Here is a 24,591-nt window from a genome sequence, read left to right on the forward strand (position 1 = left end):
GGCTCTCTTTAGTTGGGTAAATGACGCCCCTGATGACAGACAAAAGAGAAAATACAACAGCCCTAAAACCACACAAGGATGCTGCAGTTGCTTTTTTAATTGCAAGGGTAGTTTTAAATAAAAGGAGAAAGCACCTTCCAGAAGCTACACTAGCAAGAAGATTCCATCAAGCATTTACATAGTAAATTTCTATAATTGTGCAAAGAGTCTTGATCTTCACTTAAACTGTACATAAGGAAAAACACTTCTCAGGTTGGTGTTTCTCTGCTTGTAGAAGTAAACTAAAAGAAACCTGGGAAGCTGAGAGGGGAAATGAGAAAGGGCCATTCATAAATCCCATATCCACGTTAGGGCATGGCAAGAGGCAGGTGTGGCGGTGCACACCTGGGTAAGCCCAGCACTTGGGAGACGGAGGCAGGAGCATCAGGAGTTCCAGCCTAGCCTCAGCTACGTAGTTTGAAGGCAGCCTGGGCGATGACAACTGTCAAATGATGCTCCCTGGGTTGTAGAGCACACTACCACCTTTAAGATAAACCAGAATCTCAAAAGCTGTAGATCTGGAGTATCTTTGAATACCTACGTGCTGGGTATTGTGTCATCTATGAGGTTTGAAATACTTTAGAGGAATTCTTTAAAGGCCAGGCAGCCTCTACTTTGGCTTTTAATGAGACACAGAGGCCTCTGCTATCCTCTAGGCTGTGTAATGGTCAGGGAAAGTGGCCCAGTGTTGGGTGACTCTAAACACTAATCAGCTGGGGAAAGAGTTCATTGGCAAAAGTGTCTTCCCAAGAGTGGTCTGTACCAAGTGGAGAAGACATGTCACTGAAGGGAGAAGGGGAGCCCTCATATCCACAGTCACTGTGAGCATCCAGCAGGCAGGAGGGTGGTCTCATACAGTGGCTAGATGAAAGCAGATTTGAGATGCCCAGCTCTGGAATGAAGTCATCTTCCAAAGGTTCTTTCTTCACTGAGACAATGAATTCAGGGTGGTCCTCTTCTGAAGAGCTGAGAGGTGCTTCCTCGATTTTCACTACCACGTTAGCTTGGCTCTCTGTCTCAGAGGGGATCTCTAAGACTAGAGGCTTGGTATATACATGGTCAAAACGAATGAGTTCATTAATGGCTTCCAGCTTGGCTGATGAGGTCCCCACTGACAGAGAAAGGGAGGCTGGTAAGGAACTAGGTCCTTCTGGGTAGACCTCTGGGAGTTCCTCCAGATTGGCAGACTCTGGGGAAGGACATTTGAAAAACATGACAGGGTCCAGCTTGTCCAGAATACCCAAAAGGATATCAGACTGTAAGAAGGAAAACAAGAGAGTCACTATTAGAAGGAATGTGACAGTTTACCAGGGACACTCTTAGTACTGGGTCCTACAATGTCACTTCGCCCTTATGCTCTCAGGTCACAGGGCCCACCCACCAGAACAGCATCTCCCCACTTCATGACCTAAGCCAAGAGAGACTAGGAAAGGTTACCCCTCACGCCACCAACACTAACTTCTCCATTGGCCTGGGTAGGCATGTCACACATCATATAGATACTGCAGAATGAGCTCTACCTCAGAGTCTGAGGAATCAACAGCGTCAGAGTCCATGGGAAGATGTTCTGGGGAGGTGACAACTGGGCCTGCACCTGCTGCAGAGGTGCACATAGTCTGAGTGCTGCGGACTCAGCAGACCCGGCCACCAGCCTTACTCCATTACCCTGGAAGGAAAGATCAAAGTGAGTAAACAACCAAAAGTCTCCAGGAATATGTACACCAGGCAACTTTGAGTCTCTGCTCCTCAAGAAGCTAGAAAGGAGCTGGGGAGGTGTCTCAGAGCCTAAGTGTGCTTACTATGCAAGCATGGAGACCTGAGTTCAAATCCCCAGCACCAATGTACAAAGTGGAACATAACTATGCCTGTAACTCCAGCACCAAGGGATGCATAGACAAGAGGCTCACCAGGGGCTCACTGGCCACCAGCCTAGCTCCAGATTCGGTGAGACACTCAGCTTCAAAGATCTAAGGTGGACAGTCATAGGGCAAGACAACCAATATCCTCCTTTGACCTCTGCACATATGCATGGACATGCACACACAACCACATCAAGTAAAATAGCACTATACCTATAATCCTAACACTTGGGAGGTAGAGACCACAGCAAGCTGGAGGCCAGCCAGGGCTACTTGAGACCCTATCTCAAAAAAAAGAGCAAGAAAACAAGTCACTTGCAGTCGTTTGTGCCTTTAATCCCAGCACTGGGGAGGCTAGGACAAGAGGAGAGTGAGTTCAGTTCAAGGCCAACCTAGGTTACATACAGAGACCAAACCCTACCAGATCTGACTGATCCTTGCACTCTCATATTAGTTGATGTGCAAGGTAGCACTTGCTGGCTACTGGTGTCTGTTACCACTTGTTTTGAGAGAAGCATGTAAATTACCTAGGTTATTAGGATTTAGTTGTACTTCGTTAAACTCTTGAAAGATAAAAGTCACTGAAGAGAGAACATGCTGCCTAATGGGAATGTGGAGAAATAAATCAGTCTTTAGGCATGGTGGCACACGCCTGTAGTCCCACTACTTCAGAGGCAGGAGAAATGATACAATTTCAAGACCAGCCAAAATTAGAAATTAAGACCCTATCTCAAAAAAAGAAGGAAAAGAGGAAAAAGATTAGATCGGAGGTCCAGGACAGAAATATAATCTGGTCATGTCACCGGTTCTCACAAGATTTACCTTAGACTCTTCTGCCTCTGGAACCTCTGCAGTAGCCAGCGCATCCATTCCCAAGCGAGTTCTTAACTCCTGGTTTTCAATTGCAAGGCCATGAGTTTTCTCTCGTAAAAGCTGATTTTCTAGTAGGAGTTTTTGGTTCTGTGAAGAAAAAAAAACATATACAAGGGGCTATTAAAACATGTGGTTCTTGCCAGGCGGTGGTGGTGCACACCTTTAATCCCAGCACTTGGGAGGCAGGGGCAGGTGGATTGCTGTTTGAGGCCAGCCTGGTCTACAAAGTGAGTCCAGGACAGCCAAGGCTACACAGAGAAACCCTGTCTCGGGAAAAACAAAAAACAAAAACAAAAAACCATGTAGTTCTTTCAGTAAAGAGTCCACTTGAGGTTGTGCTATGGCTGGTTTTTTATTGAACCGGTAAATCCTATGCTTAGGCAGCTGCTCATAATTACAGTGTCACTGGTGGCTAATGATAGAATGTGTGCCCTACCGTGCACGAAGCCCTGGGTTTGACATGGGTGGGTGCATGCCTGGAGTCCCAGCACTTGGACAGTATCAGCAAAAGAAACAAAAATCCTGTGTAGCAAGGGGTCATCCCCAGCTACACAGCAAGTTAGAGCCCAGCCTGGGATACATCAAACTGTCTCCAAAACAAAGTGCAGTGAGCACTCAGCAGGTTGAGGCAGGAAGAACAAAAGTATTACCAATAGTGTCACAAACAGGGGGCTTGCAGCTTCAATTTACATATGTTAATACACTATCTTTAAAAAAACAAAAATAAGGTATGGCAAGGTGGTTCATGCCTTTAATATCAGCATGCTGAGACAGGAGGCCGCCTGCCGTAAGTTACAGGCCAACCTGAGGCCCTATCTCAAAATAACATTTACATAAATCTTGAACTAGCCAAGTGTTAATACAAGTGGTAGTAGTGGTCCAATAGCAAAGAAATGGAGGCAGCCTAGGTGCCCATCAACAGATGATCAATGAAACATGAAAAAATGGTACATACACACAGTGGAATAGTACTCAGCTGTAAAGAAAAAGGAAACTGGCAGGAAATGTATCGATTTGTAAAGTATATCCAGATGGCCCAAAGAATCAGGGGTTCTTGACATGTGCACATGTGACACGTGTGTGTGTGTGTGTGTGTGTGTGTGTGTGTGTGTGTGTAAATGGATGTAAATATGAGTCTAAAAACTAGAACTCCAAGAAAGGATAAAAGGATGCTGGGGTAGAGGGAGCACAAAAGGACACGTGTGTCCCGAGAGCAGAATAGTGCTGGGGGTAGGAGAAATGCCAGGGAAGAACAATCCACTGAAGCAGGCCGTTTGCAAATGTCTAATGCTACCTAATACTCTATATGCTGAGTATGAGGTAAGGTAGGGGTGGTGGGCTGTACCTATCAAAATAGCTTTTTTTTTTTTAAGCTGCTAGTGATATGATCCACATTTTGGAACCAGCTGATTAAAACTTTCAGACGTTCTTGCTGGGATTTGTTCCGTGAGCCTCAGAAGGAAGGGCAGCTTTAGTGAGCCTTTTGCAGAGCAGGAGGCGCTAAAGCTTAAGCAATCAGTGATCTGTCCAACCTGGCTAATCTCTGAGCTCTCTATCTGACAGAATCTAGCTGCCACGAGTGAGTCACGTCTGCCTTCAACGCCTATCTGCTAGGCTAGTTAAACTTTAAATGGCACTGTGAGTCGTAAAGAGCGGAAAAGCTCAGGATGGGCAGGCAACACCAGGGGCTGATATGAGGAAGAAAGCATGACCTGAAATCGCTTTACCTCTTCTTCCAAATCCACCACTTGCTGCTCCAGCTCGCTCATCCGTGCTTTCTTTCTATCACGAGCCGTCTGCGCTGCTACTCTGTTTTTCAGTTTCCTGAGGGGGAGACAAGGAACATAACGAACTGAGTCATCTACGGCTTTCCTGTATCTTAATTTGTAAACGTGGCCAGCTGGTGCTTTCGTTGACTACAATCAGCGAAAGAAGGCTAAGCAGTGGTAAACATATTTGAGGATCCTCTTCTCAAAAAAGACAAAAACCAAAACCACAGCTTTCTGTCCGTAGGCCTTGCTCGATACTCTCCCGTGTGGGTCCACCCGGCTCTCATTTTACCACGGAGCTGACACATTCCCGTTGCGTCATAAACTTCTCCTCCCCCGCGACTTTCTAGTTCCAATTCCGTCCTACAGGCTCTGTGCAGGAGCGACACCAGTGAAGGCGGCGGGGGTGCTACCAACCGCCCCTCCCTCAGCCCAACTCGGGCTGCGGGTGCTGAGTTCCAGTGATTCGGGTCCCAGAGGTCCCAAGCAGCTTGCATGCAATGACAGCCGGAGCAGTCCCTGCCCGGCGACCACCAACAGCAAACACTTGCAAAGGACTGCGTGTCGGGCATGTTCCGTACCAGGGTCAGACTCCCCCGACACAGTCTGAGCTGGAGGAGACCCTCCCAGGAGCTGCCACCTCAGCTTTCCAGGAATAGAGACACGAGGCCAATCTACTCCACTCCACCGAGTCCGCCCGACGGGCACACCCGAGGGGTCCCAGCCCCTCCCGCCAGGCTCACCTCCGCAGCGCCTTCTCCTCCGGGCTCAGGTGCGTGAGGCGCTGCCGCTTGCGAGCCTGCGGTGCCCCGCTCGCCTCGGACCCTGCTGTCCGCGGGCCCGGCACCATGAGCGGCAGCGCCCGGCCGCCCGGGGAGGGCTGACCAGATAGGAGCAACACTTTGGGGGCCGCCGTGGCCGTGCTCGGCGCCGCTGCCACCACCACCATGGCCAGGAAGCGTCTACGCCAGCACGGCCACCGCCCCGTGGCCGCTCGCCGCGCCCAGCCTTTCTAGGGTCGTGGCCGTCTGCGATTGGCCCGCGATGCGTGACGTATGGCCGTGCTGAGCGTCTATTGGCCCTGCAAGCCCTGGGGGCGGACTCAGCGCGGGCGGGGTGAGTGTCCAGCGTGGCTTCACAGCTGGCCCCCGCCGGGCGTGCTGGGCCTAAGGATGGATGGAGCACGGAGACCGGCTTGCTGGAGGCCAGAATCCTCGGCAAACGTGTCTCCACCCAGTTGAGGCTGTTTCCCCGGAATGCCAGGCTTTCCTCGCAGGCCAGATTTCCAGACCTAGTCTTACAGATCGCTACCGTAGCCCGAGTATGTTTTAATGTCCGGCGCCACGTCGGGCCCCTAGTTCAGCGGAAAATTGAGCCGGTGGCACATCCGGCGTGGAGTTAGCGGACACACTCACACACCTGGGTAAATGTCTCTAAATGAATCTTTAGGAAATGAGATAGTTTCAAAACTAAATGTAGTAGGGCGTAGTGGTGCTCGCCGATTACCGGCGCTCTGCTGCCAGTTTGAAGCCAGCCCACTAGGGAGGTCTAGGTAAGCTGGAGCTATAGATCAAAACCCGAGTTCATAAATAAATAAAATCTTTAAAAGAAAACACCAGAGCACTGTTTAGCACGTAGTAAGGGATTAGTAGTGTCTGAAGAGTGAAAATACATGTGGTTTCGTTTTTGCTGGGCTGGAGCCTGAACCCGGAACCTAGTGGTGTGCCCCTTAACTGTTGGTTCAGACCGCTTTATCTATAGAACTGGGTACCACTGAACTATGTCTGAGCTTTGACATTATTATTCCTTTCACTGGGAAATAGGTTTCGGGGGCAGGGGGCTAGGTGTCCTCCTCTGTTGCTCTCAGCTTTATTCTCTTGAGACAGTGGCGCTCCTGTACTTGAAGCTTGCTTGCCCCTGGGGCCTTGATCTGTCTTGCTCTCCACCACTGGGTTTACAAGCAGGCTCAACCATGCCAGACTTTTTCACCTGGGTTCTAGGATTCGAACCCCCTTTTCATGTTTGTGCAGTAAGCCTTCCTACCCACCGAGCCATCTGTTTAGCACCCACATTAGTGGTTTGTTTTGTTTTGTTTTGGGTTTTTAGAGACAGGGTTTCTCTGAATAGCCTTGGCTGTCCCAGACTCACTCTGTAGACCAGGCTGGCCTTGAACTCAGTGATCTGCCTGCCTCTGCCTCCCGAGTGCTGGGATTAAAGACGTGCGCCACCATGCCGGGCTCACATTGGTGTTTTGTTTTGTTTTTTTAATGAGGGAAAAGAAAATGTTCCATGTGAAAAGAGGGCTGCATTTTACTCTGTATCCCTTAGCCTGTAGGAAAGTCAGTCAGGTGGCTAGAGGTTGGTTTTGATTTTTGTTTGCTTGTTTGTTTTGTTTTGTTTCTTTTTCTTTCTTTTTTTTTTTTTTAACTTTTAGACCAGTAGTGTAGGTTTTACTACTGAACAATTTAGAGTCAAGCTATTAATCACAAGAAACCCCAGACAACTCTCAGAGACATGTGCGTTTTCTGGAAGCAACTACAGTGTTAAGTTCCCTAGATTACAAAATAAAACCTTTGCAGGTAGATACTGCTTCCTGCTCCGGGCCTGACATATCCCTGGCTCCTGGGGTGCAAAGATGGGCAAAACTGGTAGTTGGCGATTGGAAATTATACCAAACCTCAAAGAGTCCTAAGTAATGGTTCAGGGGGTGTGAGGTCAGATTAGCTGTTTCAAAACTGTTGTTTTGCTTCTGTTATGAATCGGATAATGTAGATATTTGATATGCAGGACGCCTGTGAGAGTGTCATTTGACCCCCCAAAGGGGTCGCTGCCCTCTTTTGAGAATCGATGCTTTAAAGAAACATGGTTTTTGTTATTCCCAAACTGGGCTGTGAGCCTTCTGGCATCCATTTTCTCTGCCCAGAGGGATGAGGAGAAATCAATAGCCATTCCTCTAAAACCGGCAGGCCCAGGGTAGGGTCTGAAGCACACGCTGTCTCTGTGGGTTTGTAACAGTGAGTAATCAAAGTTTTTGCAGGACAAGAAACCCACATCTTTGGGGCTGTGAGCTACTGGGTCCTAGAGAGCCTCCAGTAATTGGAAACTCACTGCTGCCTGTGGACTCTTTCCAGACAAGTCTCTGGGGTGTCTCCTGGTAGAGAGCCACGTGAAAGAGCTTTATAGATCTGTGAAAGGCTCTGGGGAAAGTCATGTGACTATGACATACCGTCTCACTTTATTAGGATTTATTAATGCCAAGAGAACATCTGGCTGTGCTGGAAATCCCAGAGAAACATCCAAACTGGAAGCATTTAGGCGCTGAAGAGGTGACTCAGCCAGTCAAGGCTCTTGCTCCTGAAAGACGAAGGTCTGAGTTGACCCCCGGAAGCCACATAAAGTTGGAAGGAGAGAAGCAATTCCACAAAGTTGTCCTCTGACCTCCAACACACAAGAATAACAACAACAACAATAATAATACCATTAGGCATAAAAAGAAAATGCAGGGTTGTGGGTGTAGTTCAGTGGCGAAACATTTGCTTAGCCGTCATGGAAGCCTGCATTCAATTTCTAACACTGCTGGGGGAAAAAAGATTAACTGAAAGAGAAGGAAAAGGAAGGAGAAAGAAATGAAAAAGAAATAAAAGGAATGTGACCGATTCCTGCAGGGCAAAGTGAGTAACTTCTGTGGGTGTACAGAGTGCAAGATGTGGGGCAGGGGAGAAGCACTCAGTGGCTTGTATTTTAGGCTTGGTTAATGGAGTAGAAGTGGGATATTGATTTGCACTCCTTCAGATATTTTTCACGGCTTTTTTTCTTCCTGGCAAACATTTCAAATGATACTGAAAGCAGTAACTTGACCCACTGCAGACGGCTGTTCATGAGCTCTCCAACAGCTAAGTGCAAGCACTCGAACGGTTTCATATCCTCTGTACAAGATTAACTAGACAACTCTTGCATCAGACGCCCTTAATGTTTTAAAACATCCACAAGACGAAATTGACATAAACTACTAAGTCCTCAGCTTCCATGCCATCCATGCAAGAAGCAATGACGAGCAAGTAAAACATGGAGTCAAGTGACAAATCAAAGAAAAGGGGGTGGGATGGGAGGGGTCAATGATCTAAAACCACAGTGGAGGAGCTGTGCCTTGTGGGAAATATTGGACAAGCCGCCGAGCACTTGAAATGTGGCTGCTCTGAGGGGACTTCCCTGCACAGCGGGACATAGCTAATGCCACCAAACTGTAGGCTCAGAGATGCTGAAAAAGCTACATTGTCTATATATCGTACTGCAACTAAGAAACCAAATCGCCTTTAATCCCAGCGCTCAGGAAGCAGAGGCAGGCGAATCTCTGTGAGTTTGAGGCCAGCCTGGTCTACAAATCAAGTCCAGGACAGCCAGGTTAATACACAGAGGAAACCCTGTCTCAAACAAACAAACAAACAAACAAAGCAAAAAACATTAAACAAAAAACAAATCAAAGCTGGGTGGTGGTGGCACATACCTTTAATCCCAGACCTCAGGAGGCAGAGAAATGTGGATCTGTGTGAGTCTGAGGCCAAGGCCAGCCTGGTCTACAGAGCAAGTTCTAGGACAGCCAGGGCTGTTACACCAACCGGTCACAAAGCCCTGGGCTCCTGCCACATTGGGGGGCGGGAGTTAATTCCAGACACTATTTACATAAGTTTATTTTGTGTTGCTTATAATTTTATATATCATAGCATGTATACCTTCAGAGAAACTCTTCCCAAGAGCCGCACGCCTGGGAGAACAGTGCCTCTGAAACAATTCTTTCACTCTTTCACAAAGCCAGCTCAAGCACCCTGCTGGGGGGAAGCCTCTGCTCGCCCCTGAGGAGCAGCACCCTCCCGCACCGAACCTTCCAGACAGAGTGTGTAGCTCCACGGAGTTGAGAAAGGAAGCCACCTTGCTGTTGAGACCATTCCTTCCCCGTCACGTGCACCCCGGTCATCTCAGTGAGCTAATGGAAGACAAAGCTGAGCTGTCGGTTTTCCTGAAGGAGCACCACAAGACTTCTAACTGGAAAGGCATTGTCAAAGGTCTTCAAAGCCTGACAAAGTTTGGATCTCCCAAGTGCTGGAAGCCCCTTCTTGACATTTAGGGATTATGATTATGATTATGATTATTATATGATCATCATCATTATTACTGAGTTTACAACCTTTTAAACTTATTTTTATTTTGTAAATTGTATTTATATGACACAAGGTCTGACTCTGTAGCCGAGGCTGTCCTGAAGGGGCTATGTAGACCAGCCTGGCCTTCAACTCACAGAAATCCCCCTGTCTCTGCCTCCCTAGGACTGAGATTAAAATCTGCACTCTCAGCTATAACTTTCATTTTATGTGTGTGAGTGTTCTGCCTGCTTGTATGCATGTGCACCATGTATGTGCAGTTCAGGGGAGGCCAGAAAAGGTCATCAGATTCCCTAGAGGGACAGGTGGTTGTGAGCAGTTGTGTACGTGTTGGGAATTGAACTTGAATCCTCTGGAAGACTCGGAAGTGCGCCTAACTACTGAGCCACCTTTCCAGACCCAGCTTCAAGCATTCTTTTTGACCTGTCCCTACAGCTCTCCCACCCCTGTGCTGAGGTGGAACCCGGGGTCTCACCCTCAGCAAGTGCTCTACTACTGAGCCTCAACTCCTGTTTCGCCTTCATTATTTTTTTGGACCATTTTTGATATTTTTAATTCTATTTTCTCAGGAAACCTTTGTAAAAAATATTTTTATTATTTATATATATGGGTTTTTAAAAAGATTTATTTATTTATTATTATGTATACATAATATACACTCACAGGGCAGAAGAGGGCATCAGATCACATTATAGATGGTTGTGAACCACCATGTGGTTGCTGGGAATTGAACTCAGGACCTCTGGAAGAGCAGACAGTGCTCTTAACCTCTGAGCCATCTCTCCAGCCATGTATGTGGGTGTTTTGCGTGCATGTATGTCTATGCACTACATGTGTACCTGCTGCCTTCCAAGGCCAGAAGCGTGCAACAGACTCCCTGAGCTATCTCTCCAACTGCCCCAGTCTGTCATGTTCTTAAACTCCGGTCTCTAACAGTGAGAACGTAGCCTTCAAGCCAGTTATTGTCACAGCTGGGTAGTCAAGGCAGCCTGAGGAAATCCTGTCAAGAAGGAGGAAGGGAAAAAGACAAAAGAAGAAGAAAGGAAGGAAGGAAGGGAATGTGTGAACCCTCAAACACAGATATGTGTGTGTGGGTGACAGTGTGTGTACCAGTTCATACATGTATGTATGGGTGGGTGCACATGTCCATAAATTCTCAGCTATTTAAAGTCTGTGATGATGAGGACTTTTTTTTTTTTGACCATCTGTGGTACTCATATTTCATTGAACAAGTTTAAAAGAGTAATGAAAGGAGTTTTATTTGTTTTAAATTTGTTATTACATTTTATTCATTTAAATTGGGATGGTGCTGAGCAGTGGTGGCGCACGCTTTTAGTCCTACCCAGGACTTGGGAGGCAGAAGCAGGTAGATGTCTGTGAGTTCGAGGCCAGCCTGTGTCTACAGAGGGGGTTCCAGGACAACCAGGGCTACATAGAGAAACCTTATCCCAAAAATAAATAAATAAATAAATAAATAAGGGATGGGTGAAGCATGCCACAACAACATGCAGAGGTCAGAGGACAACTTGTGGCCATCAGCTTCTCATTCTATGACATGGATTCCGGGGATCAAACTCGGTTCTTCAGAGTTGGAGGCAAGGGCCTTTACCCACTGAGCCACCGCCCCGGTGTAGGTCATTGCTAGAGTTTAAAGCCAGGACGTGGTACACACTGACCTCATGCTGTACTGTTGACTTATGCCTCCAACACCAAAGTTTTACATTAAGACATCCCCGTGGGGCCTACAGAGGTGGCTCACTTGAAGAGCACTTGCTGCTCTTACAGAGACTATCAAGTGGCTCACAACTCCCTAAAATGGTAGCTGTGGGAGGGGGGTGGGGTGGGAGGGGATGTCTGACACCTCTTCCAGCCTCCATGAGCATCTATGTGCACAGTCCCATACTGACATGCAGACACTCACATAAAGAACAGTACAAACAAATTTTCTTTGTTTTGGTTTAGTTTGGTTTTGGTTTTTCGAGACAGGGTTTCCCTGTGTAACCTTGACTGTCCTAGACTCGCTTTGTAGACCAAGCTGGCCGCGAACTCACAGCAATCCACCTGCCTCTGCTGGGGATTAAAGGCGTGCACCACCATGCCCAGCCCGAACAAATACTTTTGTACCATTTGTTTAGATGTTTTTATTCGTATGGCTCTTTGCATGCATGCCAAGCAGAGAGTGTGGGATCCCCTGGAAAGGGCATTATAGGTGGTTGTGAGCTGCCCTGGGGATGCTGGAACCAAATTCATGTTATCTGCAAGAGCTCAAGAGATCTTACCCCCATGAGCTGTCTCTCCAGCCCCTAAAAATAACTCTAAAAACAAACAAACAAACCAAATGGGTGTGGCGGTACTAGACTTTAACTTCAGCATTTAGGAGGCAGAGGCAGAGGCAGAGGCAGATGGATATTTGAGGCCGACCTAGTTGACATGTGCCATGCCAGCTACACCAGTCTGGCATGATGACACAGGCCTTTAGTCCAGTACTCTGAAGGCAGAGGCAGGTGGGTCTCTGTGAGTTCAAGTCCACCTGGTTTATATAGTTAGTTCAGGACAGCCAGAGCTACATGGCAAGATCCTGTCCCAAAACAAACTAACAAAAATCCAAATTATGGTTCATCCGTTATAGCTAAGAAAGCAATTGGCTGCCTAAGATTTAGTGGCCTCCTAGAAGTGGATGAAGTCCTTTTTGGGGTACTAGGGTTACAGGGTCTCACTTTTTGTTTCCTGCTATTAGTACATTTTTGTCGCCAGTAGCCAGCCAGCTTAGCGAGGCCCTCCAAGCCTGAGGGGATCCGCCCCACTTCGGGACCTCCTCTCAGGGAAATCCTCGGCAGTGCTGTGAAAAGAAATTCAAGGTGAACTGGAGCAAGGCAAAGCCAGTTAGTTTACTATGAAGGCCTGGGTGTGACCGCTCCAGAGAGCCTTTACAACACCGGCTACAGAGGCGATCGCTTCTCCGCTGGATTCCTTTAAGGATGCACTTCACCACGAGGTTTAAAGATTAAGTTTGCAATTAAGGTTTAAAGATAAGTAAAGCCAAGCTGGGTGTGGTGGGGTTTAAACCTGGGCTTAAAACTTAGTTATAGAAAACTGGTGTGACAATTTTGGGGCCCTGAATTGGATATTCAGCTACACAGACGGGGCAGGGGGGCGGGCAGAGGGAGAGGAGAAAATATCCTAGGAGTTCATTTGGTAGAGGACTGCCTTAGCGGTTTCACTTCTCAGGCCCACGCAGCTACCCCTGGCGGTATGTGCCCGTAAATCCCAGCACTAAGGGAGTGGGAGCTGGAAGATGAAAAGTTCAAGGTCATCCTCAGCAACATAGTGGAGCTTGAGGCTAGCCTACGCTACAGACAGAAGACTATGTCTTAAAACAAAAGAAAAAGGAGTGGGGGGGGGATGGGCAGCGGGGAGAAGGAAAATGGTGGCTAAACTGAGGAGGAAAACACCTGCTGTGTTGGGCCTGATCCTGTAACTCGGTGGTGAAGTATGCGTTTGTTATTGAAGCTCTAGCTTGGGTCTTACCACTGCCAATTTAAAAAATGAAACAGCCGGGCTTGGTGGCACACGCCTATATATAATCCCAGCACTCAAAAAACAAAACAAAACAAAACAAGAAAATAAAACAAAACAAAATAAACCCCACCAGAACACATGCCTGTCGCTTTATTGGCAACTGTCAACTTGGACATCTGCTCACCTTCAACCTGCCTTCGGCTTCTCTCCCTCCGCTGTGCCCAGGTCACCGCTGGCCTTCCTGCGGTTACACATCCTGTTAGGTCGGTTTAGCCAGGATCGCCTTAGCCTTTGAAGTTTCCTCTTAGTAATTTTCCACTCGCCGGCTTCCACCCTGCTCTTGAGCTAAAAAGCCCCACTTGGCCACGCTATGTTTGGAGTTGAACCCACTCTCTGCCCTCAATTTGAGAACCCATTTCGCGACTCCTACAGCTGCAGTGACTAAAGGCTGTCTGGGTGTCTTTAACAAAGAGCACGGAGCACGTTTTCTTCAAAGCCCCTTTAGATTTTTGATTGGATAACTAAAGTGTCTTGTCATAAATGTAAATATTTGCAAAGGATGTTGTTGTTTCATTTTTTGTTTGTTTGCTTATTGTTATTTTGTTGTTCTTGTTTTTCGAGACAGGGTTTCCCTGTGTAGCCTTGGCTGTCCTGGACTCACTTTGTAGACCAGGCTGGCCTCGCACTCACAGACATCCACCTGCCTCTGCCTCCCTGAGTGCTGGAATTGCAGGCGTGCTCTACCATACCTAGCTCGGACATGTGTTCTTAATGAAACTAGATTCCTTAAGAAAGTGCACACCCAGGCCTAGGGGAGGGGTTGGGCCCTGACTAAAATGTGGCCAAGCAAAGGATCCTTGTGAGGGACACATAGTGTTGCTCCATTATCTTAGTGACAATGAGAGGCAGAACATTTGAGACCACTGAGTAGAAAAGCAGAAGCCAACCACTGTGAGAAAGAAAGAGAACAGAGATGCGAGAGTGAAACACTGGGAGACACAGCACAACGAGGACCTCCACAGAGAACTGAGGCCACAGAGAAGACAGGGCAGAGGGTATCTCAGTGCAAGAGGGTTTACTTAACACACACACACACACACACACACACACACACACACACACACACACTGTTAAAGAAAAACACAAGGAATGAATAAATAGAAAATATGAAATAAACTAGTAAACAAACCCAAATATATAAATATTTAAAAATAAATGTGATGGCTGGAGCTATGGCTCTGTAGTTAAAAGCACTGGCTACTCTCCCAGAGGACCTGGGCTTGGATCCCAGCACCCACATGGCAGCTCACAACTGTCTGTAACGCCACTTCTAGGGGATCCGATGCTGTCTGCTGTCCTGGTGCACAGACATGAGGACAAAACACCCATACACATAAAAGAAAAATAAGATAAAACAGATAAATAAATAGATGTGCCAGGTGGTGGTGGGCCATGTGTTTAATCCTAGCACTCCGGAGGCAGACGCAGGCAGTTCTCTGAGTTCAAGGCCAGCCTGGTCTACGGAGTGAATTCCAGGACAGTCAAGGTTACACAGAGAAAAACCTAACTCAAAAACTCTAAATAGATAGATAGACAGACAGACAGACAGGAATAATCTGGGTGTGGTGGCACATGCCTGCAGTCCTAGCAGTCAGGAGGTGAAGGCAGGAAAATCAGGTGTTCAAAGCTATTCTTGCTAAAGTTATGGCTTCAAAGCTATTCTGGGCTATACCTATGTTTAAAAAAGCAAAAACAATTTTACATGAAACCACACACCTCAAAGAAGTAAATGAAGCCGGGTGTGGTGGCACACGCCTTTAATCCCAGCACTTGGGAGGCAGAGGCAGGCAGATCACTGTGAGTTCCAGGCCAGCCTGGTCTACAAAGTGAGTCCAGGACAGCCAAGATAACATAGAGGAAGCCCTGTCTCTGGGAAAAAAAAAAATCACAATCCTTTCACCTCTGTCTCCCAGAACCGAGCTGGCTCATCGTGGGCACAGAATGCAGGATGCGCTCACTTAAGCACTTCGACGGCATTTTCAGTAGCCTAAGGAGTGTCTGTACTTTTCTGCCCATTTTGTTCAAGAAGCCTGTTTGAACCCTCAGCTTTCAAGATTCTCGTTAAGGTAACTGTGTAGTACAGTTTGAACCAATGAGTCAGTGGAAGTTGGGAGGCAGGGAGGATTCCAAGAACTTTACTCAGTAGCAAGGACAGCACTGGAAGCCTTTGACCTTTTGCCTGTTGGCTTTACCTCCTTTCCTTTTCATCCTGCTGGGAACGGTGACCTAGTTCCAAAACCTGAGAGGGTTCAGGGGCCATTTGCAAGTATGAGGAAAGAAAAGCTAGCTCGTGCAGGCTAACGATGTGAGCGGGAGCCTGGATGCCTCATGGCTTCATGGTGCAGCCATCCACCCAGGCCGGAGCACTCCCACGTCCACAGTTACATAAGAAGTGTAAAGACAGGGGCCGCCAGGCACTCGTGACATGTCATAAGGCACAGTCCTTGCTTTTCACACTGCCCTCCCCCCCCCCCCCCCCCCCCCCCCCCCCCCCCCCCCCCGTGATGGCCTCTCTGAACACTGTGTCTTTGTTGTTTCAAGGATGAGTTGCCAGCGTGGGAGGAACTACACCTGAGCTGGGGGTGGGAAGGGGGAGGGGCATCTGGAAGTAGGTGGTCCTGAGGCAGTAGCCTGTTTCCTGATCCCAGGAAACCAGGTGAGTCACTTAGCAGGAGTCACTCTTGCGGGTGGGAAGAAAAAGAAGAGATAAGCAGCTTAGGACAGTTGATGACTTCTCTCACTCATCCCTGTCTCACCTGCAGCCCTGTGGTGTTCCAAGACGTGTGTGTGTGTGTGTGTGTGTGTGTGTGTGTGTGTGTGTGTGTGTGCAGTTTCACATGTATATGCACTCAACTGTGCGTACAGGAGCACATGTTCAAAGGCCAGAGGCTGGCATCTGGTCTGGTCTATCACTCTCCACCCTATCTTTGGATTCAGGGGCCCTCACCAGCAAATCAAGGGACCCCCCTGTCTCCTCCTCCCCGGGACACACTCACTTTTTAAACCAGTGCTGGAGATCTGAACAGGGGTGCCCATGCTTGTGAGCCAAACAGTGTAGTGGCTGAGCCATCTTTCCAGCCTGAGGCCTCCCTCCACCCCCCCACCCCCACCCTTCCTTTTTATTTTGCTCACAAATCCCATTTCCTCTTTCTGTTTTAAGTCAGTTTCTCTACCTTAGAATTATTGACATTTGGAGCTAGACAATTCTTTGTGCCCTGAGCACTGACCCAAACACACACCAATTAAAATGAAAAAGGCTCTATGTTGTGTTGCATACCTCTGAGCCCAGCACTTAGGAAACTGAGGCAGCAGGATTTAGTTCAAGGCTGGCTTGGGCTTCATAATGAGAGCCTATCCAAAACACAGAAATACTGAATGGAAATTGAATGTTCAGGATGGCATTTTATAGTCTCACACAGAAAAATTGAAACTTTTTAACACAAGTGTTTATTTTGTGTGTGTGTGAGTGTGACTGCACACACATGGGCACATAGCTACACCACTGCAGTCACGCGGAGGTCAGAGGACAAGTGCGGTAGTCAGTTCTCCCATTCCACACTGGGGGTCCCCAGGATCAACCAGAGATCATCAGGCTTGGGGGCAAGTATCTGCTAAACCATCTCACTGGCCCCAAAATTGAAACTCTTGAATAAAAAATGGGGAGCTGTAAACCCAGCACCCAGTCTGAAGCAGGAGGATTTCCTCAAGTTTGAAGGTAGCCTAAATTACATAGCAAGACCCTGTGGGGAAGGGTGGGAGGGAGGGAGGGAGGGAGGGAGGAGAAAAATGTCCAAACTCTCATAAATGACCCCGGAGAGGATAAAGAACAATTTCCTATATAAGATTTATTTCTGTTGTGAAATAAAATTTGAATGTTAATCTTGCAGAAAGTGGTAGCTAGGCACAAGGGAGAGGCGGGTGTAGTTGTATTTGCAATGGCCACATGTACAACCCTGTGGTTTTCTGAGCTATATTCCTCAAATGGTATAATTTACAAGGTTGAAAAAGTAAGAAAAAGCCAGGCATGGTGGCTGCACACCTTTAATCCCAGCACTTGGGCAGATCAATGTGAGTTGGAGGCCAGCCTGATCTACAAAGTGAGTCCAGGACAGCCAAGGCTACACAGAGAAACCCAGTCTCGAAAAACCAAAAAGAAAAAAAAAGTAAGAAAAACTTGAAATTAAGTAAGGTTTAAAAGATAAGTAAAGCCAGGCTCATGCCTTTAATACCAGCACTTCAGAGACAGAGACTGGCAGATCTCTGAGTTTGAGGCCAGTCTGGACTACATAATGAATTCCAGGACAGGCAGCGCCACAGAGTAAAACCTTGTCTCAGAAAAAAAAAAAAAAAGTAAAATGTATTAGCCTGGGTTTATTTTCTTATGTCCTCAAGGATGTTTTTCTTAGCTGGGCATAATGATGCACACCTGTAATCCCAGTACTCAGGGAGGCAGAAGCAGGCAGATGGCTATGAGTTCAAGGCCAGGCTGGTCTACAAAGTCCAGGACAGCCAAGGCTACACAGAGAAACCTTGTTCAAAAAACCAAAAACTAATTAATTAATTAATTAAATTTTTTAAAAAGAGCCGGGCGGTGGTGGCGCACGCCTTTAATCCCAGCACTCGGGAGGCAGAGGCAGGCGGATCGCTGTGAGTTCGAGGCCAGCCTGGTCTACAAAGTGAGTCCAGGACGGCCAAGGCTACACAGAGAAACCCTGTCTCGAAAAACCAAAAAAAAAAAAAAAAAAAATTTTTTTTAAAAGAGGGGCTGGAGAGATGGCTGAGATGTTAAGAGCACTGGCTGCTCTTCCAAAGGTCCTGAGTTCATTTCCCAGCACCCACATGGTGGCTCATCTGTAATGAGATCCGGTGCTGTCTTCTGGTGTGCAGGCACACACCCTGGAAGAATATTGTATCCATAATAAATAAATAAATAAAAATTTTAAAAGTTTTTAAAAGAATGATTTTCTTTTTAAAAACGTTTCACATTTATTTAGTTAATTAGTTGTTTGTGTGCTGGAGAACACGCTTCCGCACAGTCTGAGTGTGGCAGTCAAAAGAGACCTGGCTTCTTTCCTTCTGTCACCAGGCTTGGTGACAAAGCACCTTTAGTCACTGAACCATCTTGATAGTCCAAGATATTTTTTAAGTGAAATTATAAGGTAACTGGTTTTATGAGGTGAACTGTTCAGATCTGGGGTAAGAAAGGAATGCTAGTACGGTAGAACGTTCTGGTCCTGAGGTAGCACATTTGCGTTCATCTGTTCTTTACAGCACCCTTGTTTGGTATCTTTAGCAAAGCATGCTCTATCTCTGCAGGCAATCTCGGTTTGGGCACGGGGTTTCTTCGTCCCATACTCCTTTAATTCCCCTGTTTTTCTAGCCTGCTTCATTTTTGTTTCATTTGTCTAATTTTTTTTTTCTTTGCAGGGTTGTGATAGAAGCCAGGGCTTCTCACGGCGTAGGCAAGCACTCCACCACTGAGCTACACTCCCGGCATGTCAGCCGCATGGCCAGATGGCCGTTCCTGACCCGTTTGAACTTCTTTCAGTGTGTGGGCAGGAAGTCCCTGTCCCTGGGGCCACAGCGATAAGTGTTTGCTTCGGCTCTGTCACCGCTGGCCTCTTTCTGGAAAGGGTTGCGTTACTTCCTGAAGTCCACTGGTGTATTTAAGGGTTCCAAGAAGTTCAGCCCTTCTTTCGGAGGTTGGGTTTTCCAGAATGCTTCAGTTACTTTGCCCAGTCGCTCTTTGCCCAGGAAAAGAGCGATTTGGCTGGACAAAGGTGTCCCGTGACTGCCACTCACAGATACCTGCAGCAGAGACTAGTTCCAGATTTTGTTGTTGCTGTTGCTGTGGTGGTTTTTCCAGACAGGGTTTCTCTGTGTAGCCTTGGCTGTCCTGGAACTCACTTTGTAGTCCAGGCTGGCCTCAAACTCACAGTGATCCCCCTGCCTCTGCCTCCTGGCTACAGATTATATTTTATCTTCTTTTAAACCACAAGCTCTCCATTGTCCCTAAGCATTCTGGACTCTGGGGTTCAAAAGCATCAAGGGAAACCTGTTTTATCTTGCTTGAAAGAAGTTTCCCCATGATGGACATCCTTTATCACGGAGAAGAAATAAAATCACTCCACTGGCATTGAAACTTCTAAAACCTTTTATTTTGATATCATTTAAAATTTACCCAAAGGGCTAGCGTGATGGCTCGGTGGTTCAGAGCACTTGCTCTTGCAGAGAGCACAGGCTGGAGTCCCAGCCCACGCATGGTGGCTGACAACACTCACTCCCACCTGTGACTTCAGAATCAAGGATCTAGTGACTTCTTCAGACATTCTGTCCCTTTTGAGGGCACGAAGCACATACATGCCTGCAGGCAAAGTAATTTAATAAATAAATAAATCTAATTTAATCTTTTTTGGCAAAAAAACAAAAACAAAAACAAAAAAACTGTGAGCACTAGAACGGAGGGGAGGAGCCGGCTAACAGCAGAGGCCTGGGCCAGCGGGTGCCTCAGAGGAGTTCCCTGCCACACCTTATGGTGTGAGTTCCCCGCCTAAGACCCACATGGATATGGTGGAAGGACAGAACCAACCTCAGCAAGTTAGCTATCCTCTGACTTCTACATGGTCTGCAAGCACACACACACACACACACACAGAGAGAGAGAGAGAGAGAGAGAGAGAGAGAGAGAGAGAGAGAGAGAAAGAAAGAGAGAGAGAGAGAGATCTACACAAACAGACACACACAAACACACAAAACACCCAGACATATACATTAAAAAAAAAAAAGAAGTCATGCTGGGTGTGGTGGCACATGCCTTTAATCCCAGCACTCTGGAGGCAGAGGCAGGTGGATTGCTGTGAGTTTGAGGCCAGCCTGGTCTACAAAGTGAGTCCAAGACAGCCAACACTAAACAAAGAAACCCAGTCTCAAAAAACAAAAAACAAAACAAACAAACAAAAAAGTCAAATAAGTAAATAAATAAGTCCTGGTATGGTGATGCACGCCTTAATCCCAGCACCCAGGAAGCAGAGGTAGAAGGGTCTCTAAGTTCCAGGCCAGTCTGGTCTATATAGAGAGTTCCAGAAAACCTGGCTCTAGAGAAATCAAGTTGGTACTCATCTGGAAGTTTTGTCCCTATTGGCTAGCTTCTGTAGCACTGGAAGGCACTGCACATGCTGCTGGAGAAGACATCACCAATCTTTGTTTCAAAACAGGGTTCCTTTGTGTAATCACCCTGGTTATCCTGGACTCACTTTGTAGACCAGGCTGGCCTCGAACTCACAGTGATCCACTTGCCTCTGCCTCCTAAGTGCTGGGATTAAAGGTGTGTGCCACCACACCCAGCTTTTGACATCACCAATCTTATGTAGCTGGGAACCCTGCAAACTGCAATAAAGACCAGCCTGGCAAGCTGTGCTCGCTGATGAAATGTTATGGCAGTGACCAACCACTTTCTGATTGCATTTAAGAGCCACTGCACAAGAAGGAAGCCATGCCTGGCACTGATACTGGGACCAAGAGCCTGTGACTAGAGGACATAGGCCCTCTGGGAGAGCCCGCCATCATCACTCTGCTAAACGGACATAGTAGGACTTGCCCGTCAGCCAGGGCACATCTCAACCTTTGTCGCTGATACTCCTTACAATACCTATGGAGTAAGACCAAGACCCACAGCTGGTTCGGCGCAGAGGATAAGAGACTACAGAAGGGCTCTTCATGGACATCTGCAGCATGCCCTGTCCTCCCATCTCGGAAGAAGAGACGGAAGGACTGTAAGAGCCAGAGGCAGTGGATGACTACAAGGGTGCTACAGGGCAATGTACGGCGCGGGGGAGAGTTCATCCTCTCCAGGGATGCAGACCCTGGGTGGCTGCCCACACTCTAGCAGGCAGCCCTATACCATGACACTTAGTGGCAGCACTAAGTATACTCGGTATTAAGAAAGAAAGAGAAAGAGAGATAGGAAGAGAAAGAAAGAAAACATGAAACTGGAGCGGAGTAGTGGTGGTGCGTGCCTTCGTTACTTCCCCATGCCACGTCGAAACACCATGGCCAAGGCAGCTCATATAAGAAGAGCTTACAAGGGGCTGGCTTACCGTTTCAGAGGGTGAGAGGCCATGACTACCATGGTGGGGAGTGTGCCAGCAGGCCAGCAGGCATGAGTCTGGGACAGCGGCCGAGGGCCCCTATCATGACCCGTGAACATGAGGCAAAGAGAGAGATTTGGAGGCCCCAGCGTTTCTCTCTCTCTCTCTCTTCCCTGTTTTTCTGAGACAGGGTTTCTCTGTGTAGCCCTGGCTGTCCTGAAACACGCTCTGTAGACCAGGCTGGCCTCGAACTCAAGAGATCCGCCTGCCTCTGTCTCCCGAGTGCTGGGATTAAAAGTGTGCACCACCTGGCAGAATAATAACTTTTTTATATTTTGTAAATTTGTTTGGCTGATTTTTTTTGAGACAGGGTCTCACAGAGATCCTCCTGCCTTTACCTCCCGAGGCCTGGAATTGAAGGTATGTGGCAGCTTTTTACATTTTTGAGCCAGTGTCTCAGTGTGTTTCCTATACTAGTGTTAAACTCTTTTGTTTAGTTCCGTATTCAACCTCGGTTTCCTTTACCTTTATCAGCTTATATTGTTTTGATCCATTTGTGCTAAACTAAGAAACCATCAGGACACTGTTACGGAACTGGACCTGAGGTAGATTTGAGCTATTGTTCTCACTGGCCTGTAGGCTCAATTTTCTTATCCAATACACTTTATTAACAACTTATTAACCAAGCATACATCACTTATAACCCGACTAGCCAAAACCATAGGAAAAGAGGATTAAGGAACACAATAACAAAACCCTAAGGGTATCAGTTCCGATGAACGATTCTCATACCATAATCAGCAGAATTTCTTCTGCTGGAACCTAGAGTAACCGGAACCCGGAACCTCAGCAGGAGCTGGAGCCCTGAGGCCTTCCCTCAAGCAGTTCTCTCTAGGAGCATCTCGAAGTGCAGTGATGAACAGCCAAAACTACCCCAAGTCTCCAAAAAGCCCCTCTCCCGTTCTGGGTTCATTTATATATCTCCGCCCAGAGTCTGTTCACGGGATCTTTTCAGCTGGCAACAATCAAGCTCTCGCACAATGTGGATTAACATCACCTGTTCTCTCACAAGACCAGTCACCATCCCACTCTTGGGATCATTAAAAAAAAAAAAAGGTTTATCTCTCCTTCACTGTCTTCTTTTTGTTCTAGAGTCCGGCTGTCCCTTGGCCATCCAGCCTGTCCTCCCACCATCTCCAGAGGGCTGGCATCACAGTCACCAGCCACCGTCTCTGGCCTCAGCAGCGGTTCTGATGGCTTCGCTGCTAAGCAATATATGTATCTGCTGGGGTGTTTGACATTGATCCCAATAAACAGTATGTGGACAGCTAGACTGACTCAAGTTCACCTTCAAAAACAAAGATGCTGCAGCCTCTGTGTGGTGTCAGGGTCTCCCTGGAGTCTAGACCCCCTAGGGGTGTGCTAAGGGCTCCAAACTTTTTTTTCCTAAGATTTATTTATTATGTATACAGTATGCATCAGATCACATTATAGATGGTTGTGAGCCGCCATGTGGTTGCTGGGAATTGAACTCAGGACCTCTGGAAGCGCAGTCAGTGCTCTTAACCGCTGAGCCATCTCTCCAGCCCCAGGGCTCTAAACTTTGAAGGCAACAACCAGCTCTGGTTTGGTGAATAAAGGAGATGGAAAAAGAGAGAAAGGCTTCAGGCCTGCAAGAAGGAAGGAGGAAGAGGAATTGCATTTCCTGCAGAAGACACTGGGAGAGAAGCCACGTATCTTCCATTCCCAGGAACAGTCACCGCAGTGGCTAGGGCGTTGGCTTGTGAAATGGAGGCACGAGGCGGGCTGGGGCCTCCCACATACACTGGCTGAGTAAACTGGAGAAGTTGCTTCATCTCTCAGGGCCTGGGTTTCCTTGTCTCCAAAATGAGATTGCACAAGAGAATGCTTTTAGCCCAGTATGTCAGAGAGAGCAGGGAGCGATGTTAACTACTGTTATCAACAACTGTCCCTCACAGCTCTTCCCACCTCCTCTCAGCCTTTCTTCCCTCTTCTTTTTTTTTTTCTTTCTTTTTTCTTTTTTTTTCCAAGACAGGGTTTCTCTGTGTAGCCTTGACTGTCCTGGACTCACTTTGTAGACCAGGCTGGTCTAGAACTCACAGCAATCTGCCTGTCTCTGCCTCTCGAGTGCTAGGATTAAAGGTGTGCGCCACGACGCCCAGCTTTCTTCCCTCTTTCAGTATTTGCTTTCCTCCTTCTTTCTAGTCCTTGGGCAAAGGCCAAAGATGAGCTCAAGGCCTGGTAGTTGTAAGCTATTGCCTCCACTCCTCCAGATATTGTCCTGTAGATAGCAGGTGGCCAAGAAATACAGCACTTCCCAGAAGGCTTCCAGGGCAAAGGCTTTCAAAAAACGTATTCACTCGTTTATTTATATATGTGTTTTGTGGTTTTGTTTTTGTTTTTCGAGACAAGGTTTCTCTGTGTAGCCTTGGCTGACTCACTTTGTAGACCAGGCTGGCCTCGAACTCACAGCGATCCACCTGCCTCTGCCTCCCAAGTGCTGGGATTAAAGTTGGGCACCACCACCGCTGTTTTTGTCTGCATGTACATCTGTGTGCCATGTGCATGCAGCACCCATGAAGGCCAGAAGCACAGACAGTTCTCAGCTACCATGTCAGCAGTGGGAATCAAACCAGGTCCCCGGGAAGAGCAACTAGTGTTCCTGACCACTGAACCATCTCTCCAGGAAACCCCCCTACCCTCCAACCCCCAACCCCCAACCCCCAACCCCCAACCCCCAACCCCAACCCCTGCTTTTTGAGATAAGGGCTCTCTCTGGGACCTGGAGCTTGACAATTGGGCCAGGCTAGCTGGACAAGGAACCCCAGGGTTCTGCCTGTCTCAGCCTCCCCAACCATGAGATTACAAGTTTGTGCCAGCATGCCCAGTTTTTGCCCACCATGGGTACTTGTATGGCAATCACTTTATTGACTAAGCCATCTTCTTCCCGGTGCTTTTTGAGGTGGTCTCATGTAACTCAGGCTGGCCTTGAACGTAAATGTGTGCTGAAGATAATCGTGAGTTTCTGGTCCTCCTGTCCCAACCTCCTGGGTGCTGAAATTATAAGCTTGCTCTACCACCAGCAGCCATGTGGGATACACCCCCCAGGTCCAGACCCTGCCTCTTTGAGGTTTTCTTTGTGTTGTTGTTGTTTTTAACATTTACTTATAAAAAATTTTTACTTATTTATTGCATATGTGTGTGCACC

At 47.5% G+C, this 24,591-nt stretch overlaps 1 protein-coding gene and 1 long non-coding RNA gene across 4 annotated transcripts; one reads left to right on the forward strand and one right to left on the reverse strand.

Annotated features, from left to right (window-relative positions):
* Nucleotides 1–77: 77 nt before the first annotated feature.
* XBP1 (X-box binding protein 1) lies at nt 78–5,540 on the reverse strand. The gene is given in 6 exon segments (XM_084798759.1): nt 78–1,295; nt 1,560–1,643; nt 1,646–1,705; nt 2,721–2,858; nt 4,499–4,595; nt 5,284–5,540. Coding segments are annotated over 6 exon segments (1,143 nt in total). The 5' UTR covers nt 5,490–5,540; the 3' UTR covers nt 78–737.
* A 109-nt stretch (nt 5,541–5,649) lies between these two features.
* LOC311607155 lies at nt 5,650–22,828 on the forward strand. 3 transcript variants are annotated; one of them, XR_014782539.1, is made up of 6 exons: nt 5,650–5,963; nt 9,350–9,588; nt 12,434–12,554; nt 15,189–15,341; nt 18,703–18,977; nt 20,745–22,828. It is a non-coding gene; the product is annotated as an uncharacterized lncRNA (long non-coding RNA). The 3 variants fall into 3 exon arrangements; XR_014782540.1 differs by having other exon boundaries at nt 22,515–22,828; XR_014782541.1 differs by lacking the exon at nt 5,650–5,963 and adding an exon at nt 7,836–8,211.
* The last annotated feature ends 1,763 nt before the right edge of the window (nt 22,829–24,591 follow it).

This window comes from Acomys minous, assembly GCF_964271855.1.
Source record: "Acomys minous genome assembly, chromosome: 10".
Classification (NCBI taxonomy): domain Eukaryota; kingdom Metazoa; phylum Chordata; class Mammalia; order Rodentia; family Muridae; genus Acomys; species Acomys minous.